Below are 7,918 nucleotides of genomic sequence, written 5' to 3'. Positions count from 1 at the left end.
TTGTGGGTTGACCCGTTTTTAAATTTAAAACGGTTAAAAATAAAATTAAAAAGGCTAGAGGTATGTTTCGAACTTGCAACCTAACAAAACAAGTACAACTCTTTAACCAACTAGGCTACAAAAACTTTATATTTTAAATTCAACACCAAATTTGATAAACGCGGGACGTTTATATTAATATAAGTTCAACTTTTTAACTAACTAATATATAATGATGTTGAGTAAATGGATACTTGGTTCGGATTGTGGGTTGACCCACCCATAAATTTAAAACGGTTAAAAATAAAATTAAAAATGTTATCTGTAATTTTTTTCACGGTGTTTTATATTATTACTCGTGCAAATACACGGGCTAATGCTAGTTAATTAATTAGCTTATTGTTAATGATAAGATCCTATATTAATATAATATGGATAAATGGGGGCAAATTATGTTTGGGGAATGTATTATCTTAGTTGAAGTGTTTTTTTAAGATATTTTTATTAACTTTTGATAATTTGAGTGGGACACAATTATGTTATAATATCAATTTATTTATGTTATATTTTTACATTAATTTTTTAATACTATAAATTATTTAACATTTTAATGATAACTTGATTTGAACAATTAAAATAGACATTGAATGATCACTTACGATATTAGATTCAGAAAACATGTTGATTTGTTTGAGACCTTGTTCTTCTTCAATATTTTTTTACAATATTAGATCCATAAAACATGTTATTTTCGATTAAATCTTTTTGTTTTTAGATGTTTTATAAGAATAAATTGAGAAAAGAAAATTTATTTCATTTCTTTGAAGGACATTTGAATTAATAATTGTATTATATTTTGTTTTTGGTTTTTGGTTTTAGTTTTGAATTATATTTTTAATCTTATGTATTTTTTTTTAGAAATCATTTAAAAAACAATTATAGTCAATGAAGGACAATAAGACTTAGGGCTTGTACGATGTTGACAATACTCATGTAGCAGTTACACGCTCTCTCTCACTTATTTATTGTTATTTTTGTTTAGTTTTTATTATTATTAAATGATTTAATATTTTAATTAATAATATATTAAGGTATTAAATTTAAATATATTTATTTATTATCGAATATTCTAAAATATATGTTTAGATATATAATTTAAAATAAATTTGGTATAAATTATATAATTTTAAAAAATAATTATAATTTCTAATTTATGCATTATATAAGAAAGATTTTTACAGTCATTTGATATTCATTTAGATAGTATTTTTTTTAATTAGTTTGTTAACGTCAATATTATGTATTTTAATATTGTAATAATTTATATTTTGAAGTTATACACAAATATATTTAGATTATTTTTTATTTATTTTTTTAACTTACAACATATTTTTGAAAAATGGTGACATTATGTCTTTTCATTATTTATTTTGTAAATTAGAAAAAGATTACAACTTTTTTACATTTAAGTCAAAACAAACATTAGCTTAAAACATGGAAATTAAAAAAAATGACTAACCAGAAATTAAGTAAATAAAAGTACCAAACTCGATATTTAAGTTAACATATACTTTACAATTTCGTTGTAAATTTGTGATACATCTATGTACGTGTGAGATTCTCAAACTAGTAATGACATTTTTCTAACTCTATTAAAAATTTTGAAATTTCTTTTAAGTCAAAATATGATAGTAAACAACTCCAATAAATTAATTGTTTTGGATTTAATGATCAACCAATCTTAAATGCACTTTCAATCTTCTGGATAATCAGCTACTCCAAAAGATATAGCTACTAACCCATATATTAGTAAAGAACAAGTGGTGCAATAAAGAACCTAATGTAGATTCGCTATACTTATAAACTTGTTAATTTTGTCTTTTGTTATTAGCTTATCCTAATATGTCAACCATAATATAAATTTGTGTCTTGGCGCGACCTTAGAAGACCACACAATTTAAACGTCTCTCCACAATTTGTTTAGCGTAATTGCGACAATATTTGGGTCGTTGATTTGTGTCATTCAAAATGAGCATAATATTAACGTATTTTAATTTTCGAATACAAATCATAATACAAGTTGCATTATACAATTGCTTTTTATTCAAATTTGATTAAATTAATTATTATAAAATTAGTTTAAAATATATCTATATAAATAATTATAAAAATTGACAAAATATCTTAATAAAGTATATTCAATCAAATTTAATTTTTTTTTAAAAAAAGATTCAAGTTATTTCCAAAGTAAAATGTAATAAAATAGAAAAGCTACTTCTTTTAAAATTTTATTTAAAATTTAAACATAATAATGACAAGAACAGTAAAGATATGTTTAGAGACATGAGATAATGACAGACAAAGATTAATTAAAGATTTAATCTTTACTTAACAGCTTCACGTAAACCATGTCCAGTTTACATATACAAACGTCACTCTCCCTCTTCAGCCTCCCTTTCCTTTTTCTTTCTAGAAAATAAATGCAGAAAATCAATACCCATTTCTGTTCTTCTCTATTCTGCAATTCTTTCCATACTTAACGACTAATCAAGAAAAAAAAAATCGTCTTTTTACTTCTGTAATTGGGACGGTGGTGCCCGGCGGTTTAAACCCAGATGCCGGCGATGCCTGTCCCAGAGTTATTATCATTATTGATCTTCATTTTTGTCTCCTCACTTGCAAAATCGGTGATAGCGGTTCAAGGGGTAGGGCATCATGTTAAAGTTTTAGCTCTAGAAAGGACTTTTCCAGCGGACCAAAGGGTGGAGCTGGATTCGCTTAAGGCTCGGGACCGAGCAAGACATGCTCGAATCCTACAGGGTTCTATGGGCAGTGGTGGGGTAGTTGATTTCTCAGTTTCTGGTTCATCCGATCCTTATGTAGTTGGGTAATGCTTAATTATTTCGAATTTAGTTGATTTTCAGGGTTTTGTTTTGTCATTTTCTAAAGTATCTGCATTGTTATGTTTGATTTCCTCAAAATTGATTACAAATGGAGCTAATTGACTGTATTGTTCTATTTTACTGCTGTTTTTGTTTGGGGGGTTATTAGTTTGTGTACTTTGAATTGAATTGTTAGCATTGCCTTAGTTTTTATGGTTTTTGGATTTTGGGTTCTCTTGCAGGCTTTATTATACTAAAGTTAAGTTAGGATCTCCTCCAAGAGAATTCAATGTACAGATTGACACTGGCAGTGATATATTATGGGTTAATGGAATTTCTTGCACAACTTGTCCACAACTAAGTGGATTAGGGGTTAGTAAATTGAACACATGGAGTATTTATTTTTCAGATTATCAGAATTTGCTCACTACAGTTGTCTTTTGTTTGCAGATAAATCTCAATTTCTTTGATGCAGCCAGCTCATCTACTTCCTCTTTGGTTTCTTGTTCAGATTCAGTTTGCACTTCTATAATTCAAACAGCAGCAGCTGAATGTGCTGCACAGAATAATCAATGTGGCTTTTCGTTTTCGTATGGAGATGGAAGTGGGACATCTGGTTACTATTTGTCTGACTTACTTCACTTTGATTCGATTATGGGTTCTACGTTGGTCGCTAATTATTCTGCTCCAATTATTTTCGGGTAATATTCTTTGATAATTTTTCGAACTATATTATGTAGATTGCATTCCACTTAAATTAAGTGAGAAAATTAAACTATTCTCTTATAAATTTCGGGAGATATTGATTTTGTATGCATTATATCATGTTAGGTTCTTTCTATATAGTATTTATATACATTTGTGGCTTTTTTGTTGTTGTTGCATATTTGAACAGGTATAGCAATTCCCTGTCTGGTGAATTAACTAAGACAGATAGAGCAATTGATGGGATATTTGGGTTTGGTCAGCATGATCTATCGGTCATATCTCAATTATCATCGCAAGGAATTACTCCACGAGTTTTCTCCCATTGCTTGAAAGGAGAGGGCAATAATGGTGGCATACTAGTCCTTGGCGAGATTCTGGATCCAAGAATTGTCTATAGCCCCCTTGTCCCATCCCAGTATGTACTTTTGATCACTAGTATTTCTGTTTGTGGCTCATTTGGAAACACCTCGATACAAAAAAATATTTAATTCAGAAACGTATCTTGATGAATGATATTTGAAAACTAACCTTAGTCAGATGCATATTCAGAAATTGATTGGTTGTGTCTCATCTGGATTCGGATACAAAAAAAAAAATATAAGTGTTTTCAAATTGTATCTCTTTGGTGACTTATTCTTCAGATGTATTATTACTACACTTCCCTTGTGTTTACAAGCACCTCCAAAACACAATATTTGTTTTGATTTTCATGAGTTATATAACACATGTCAATTGCAATTTCAACCCTTTTATTAACCTTTACAGGCCTCATTATAATTTGTATCTACAAAGCATTGCTGTCAATGGACAGTTGTTACCTATTGATGAAGGTGTGTTTGCTACCTCAAGTGATAGAGGAACCATTGTAGATTCAGGAACAACTTTGTCATATCTAGTGGCGGAAGCTTATGATCCTTTTGTCAGTGCTGTAAGTACGAGTTTCATTTTTTCGCTTCAATTTTATATTAGGAACAAAGTGTACAAAAGACATCTATCCTTTACCCTTTCCAAAAGAAGAAAAATAATAGGAAGAAAGGAGTGTTCCAACATTGTACTCTTCCAAATAAGAGTTACCCATTTGAAAATACATTCTGGAGCTGTAGTTAGGTCTATAATTAGGTTATGTTCCAAAACATTCAGATGAAATACTTTAACAAAAAAAGTGTTTTACAAGGAAATTTATCGACGTTTTCTCATTCAAATCCAACTCCAGAAAGTGTTTCCAAATGGGTTTGGTCCTGTATCAAGAGTCAAGATATATGCTTCATTTACAAGCAATCTTGTATTTGCATGGAAAACTTCTCTAGATATTTGGAAAGTTTGTAAATATCTTTGATACAATTTTTTGAAGCCCGCACCAAGACCAATAGGACACAGCTTTCTGAATTTGGATGAGAAAACTGATTGAAATAGTGTTTCTAAATGAAAGCATAATTGTGTTATGATGTGGGGTAAAAACATTCCATTCAAAATGTATTCATGGTAGAATCCTTACTGATGACCGATGAATGAGAAATAAATGTATTATGGTTAGTCATTATCGTATGTGCTGTGAGGATACGGAGATGATTAGTCATTATCGTAGTCATTCAACTTGATTGAGTACTTAGAATCTGATTTATTTTTCTTTCAATATACAGATCATTCTAGAAAAGAACAAAAAAACATAAATGGGCTGGAAAGTAAATCTCCTTTACAAAAGTGTAAACTTGAATCTAATTCATCAATACAAAAACAAAGAGAAACACTATGTTCTTCATCTTCAAGGGCTTTTCCCTGTTTAGACTATTTCCTTTTCTGTTGTACATATTTATTCATGGATGGTTGGGATGATAAATACGGGGATATCTTTCCGACATGTTTCTGTTTCTTACACGTGCAGGTGAGTGCTTCAGTTTTACAATATGCACAAACTCTTATGTATAAAGAAAACCAGTGTTATCTTTTACGCAGCAGGTTCTCCATAGTTAATTGTAGTCTTTTCTTCGTTCTGGTTTTTGCATCTGTTAACAATTTTGCATGTTTTAATGGATTTCTTCATTACAGTATAAATGATGTGTTCCCTTTCGTTGCTCTTAACTTTGCTGGAGGTGCATCCATGGTTTTGAAGCCTCAAAACTACCTCATCGATTATGGTTTTACTGTAATGCATCTCCTCCTATTTAGTATACACTTTTGACCAATTATACTTTAAGGTTTGAAGTCTGCACCTTGTGATAGTGTCCATAGTCCATACTGAGATCTTTGTCTTTGACAGGACGGTAAAGCAATTTGGTGCATGGGATTTCAAAGACAGCAGGATCGAAGTATAACAATTTTAGGAGGTCAGTTTTTTTCTTATTAATTCAGCCTCCGTTTATATCACATTGATGCTCATCTTTCAAAGTACAATCTAGATTCAATTAGCAATTTTCAATTAAAATCATTGACTGCATGGAAATCTACCGTGATATCCTTCAAAATCACTTTCTTTAAGGGTAAATAGATGAATAGTCATATTCACTGGTTTTTGTGCAAAAAGTCGGGTATGGATAATGATACATGGGTGGTGTTTGATAATACAACTTATCACTTAATCTAAAACATTAAGTTTTTATTTGAAATAAGTTCATTTGATGACTGCTATTTAAAATCACTTTTTATAAAATTTAGCTCAAATTATGTTTATAAAATTAATCAAGAATATCTAACTTAATTTGGGAAGATATGAATGACTTAACTAGTAAATTAATATGAGCGTATAAAAGACAACTCTTACCCTTGAATATTAATTAAACGTCACTGAAATGTAAAATAGTCTTTAAATACTTTTCTTATATTATTTACATTCAACTTAGATATTAAGTACTTAAAATTCAACATTTGTTTTTAACAAGAGAGCTCATCGCCTTTCTTGAGTACCTTTGTGCTCGTTAATCTCTTGGTTTTCATGTTTAGTTTCGTTGTGCATAAACGACTCTAATTTTTCATGGTGCATGAACCATTTAAAAAAAGAAATATTTATTTTTCACACTTACCTAACTCGACACTTAATTTGGTTTCAATCACCATTACTGTTGCGTTGTTTGTTTGGTTCTTTTACAGTCAAATAGGTTAAATGTTTAATGTTTTCTTGCGAGTAATCTGTCTGTTGGGTACCTTTCAATTTCGCTTCCTTGTTTTGCACAAGTGGCATCGACTTTTATTTATTAAAATGAGGCTCCACGTGTTTAAAACTTTAGTATAAGCATTGTTTTGTAATATTAGAAGTTTTTTCACGCAAGTAACTTTGATCTTGTTCTCCCTTTGCAGATCTGGTTCTAAAAGACAGGATTGTTGTTTACGATATAGCTCGTCGGCGGCTTGGTTGGGCTGATTACGACTGTAAGTTGCATAACATAATTAATTTTCTTATTATTTAAACTACTGTTGAACTTATGGCTTCTCCTTTCAACCTCGGGTTTAGGTTCTTTGTCAGTTAATGTCTCGATAACTTCTGGTAAGGATCTATACTACAATGGCGCCACACTAAGTGTGAGCAGTTCGTCGAGAAGTAAAAAAGTCTTAAAGTTGATTCTTCTCCTCCTTCACATTTTGTTGTTCAGTAACCGCCTCTTGTAACTGTAACACATAAATGGCAGCTCAATGTTCTAAGTCTAACCCATATTAGTGTTATATTTAAGGTGAGATTTTGTAGAGTTGGTTTAATTGCTTTTGTGGCCCATGATTTGTTTTGAGTCCATTAGCATCATATTTACTAACTTAGGCATTATTTGGTTTTGGGTCATGTTGAGAACATGTCCCAATTTATAATTAGTGACATTTATGCATATGATAGGTTGGGGGCTTAACCAATTTGTTTAATTGAATCACAAGTGATAAATATCAAATATTTAAAAAAACAAGTAAGAAATAATCTTGTTAGTTAAATCTGTTGGGAAATTTGGTCAATATTGATCCAAAACCTGATAACCATTTTCATATTATTATGATCACATTGACCTTTTTAACTGTTACCATGTAAATTCAGCAGTGTTTTTCTCATTATGTAAACGAAAAAGGACAATTCAACATAACAGAGATATAAATATTATGAGGCTGAACAAGCCAAAGAAGTCGCTTTGGCCGACTGGTTAAGGCGTTTACCTGCTTATAACACCCTGGCTGTGTTGTGTTCTCACTTAAATAGTCAAACTTTCTTGAAACTAGAGTGATTTTGATTCCCTTCTCCATATCCATTGGGATGAAATTGTGTATAACACCCAAAACTCTAATCTCCTTAATTGCCTATTGATCCAAATAGTCAAACTTCCTTGAAACTAGAGTGATTTTCATTCCTTTCTCCATATCCATTGGGATGGAATTGTGTA

The 7,918-nt window shown here is 30.4% G+C and overlaps 1 protein-coding gene across 1 annotated transcript; it reads left to right on the top strand.

Moving 5' to 3' along the window:
- The first annotated feature begins 2,420 nt into the window (after window positions 1-2,420).
- On the top strand, window positions 2,421-7,275 carry LOC124912001 (aspartic proteinase 36-like). The gene is made up of 10 exons (XM_047452553.1): window positions 2,421-2,866; window positions 3,104-3,233; window positions 3,312-3,562; window positions 3,757-3,984; window positions 4,335-4,497; window positions 5,452-5,525; window positions 5,616-5,712; window positions 5,827-5,893; window positions 6,861-6,932; window positions 7,015-7,275. Exons 1-10 carry the CDS (start codon window positions 2,595-2,597, stop codon window positions 7,167-7,169), a joined length of 1,509 nt encoding a protein of 502 aa, XP_047308509.1. The 5' UTR covers window positions 2,421-2,594; the 3' UTR covers window positions 7,170-7,275.
- The last annotated feature ends 643 nt before the right edge of the window (window positions 7,276-7,918 follow it).

Source organism: Impatiens glandulifera, chromosome 8 (genome assembly GCF_907164915.1).
Source record: "Impatiens glandulifera chromosome 8, dImpGla2.1, whole genome shotgun sequence".
NCBI classification, from domain to species: Eukaryota; Viridiplantae; Streptophyta; class Magnoliopsida; order Ericales; family Balsaminaceae; genus Impatiens; species Impatiens glandulifera.
This window is presented reverse-complemented; position numbering and strand designations above follow the sequence as displayed.

Bases quoted from the DNA above. Each gene is read 5' to 3' on its own strand.
- LOC124912001 (XM_047452553.1), top strand. From the start codon at position 2,595: ATGCCGGCGATGCCTGTCCCAGAGTTATTATCATTATTGATCTTCATT. The intron at 5,713-5,826 runs GTAATGCATCTC...TGTCTTTGACAG, and splicing joins TCATCGATTATGGTTTTACT to GACGGTAAAGCAATTTGGTG. The intron at 5,894-6,860 runs GTCAGTTTTTTT...CTCCCTTTGCAG, and splicing joins AAGTATAACAATTTTAGGAG to ATCTGGTTCTAAAAGACAGG.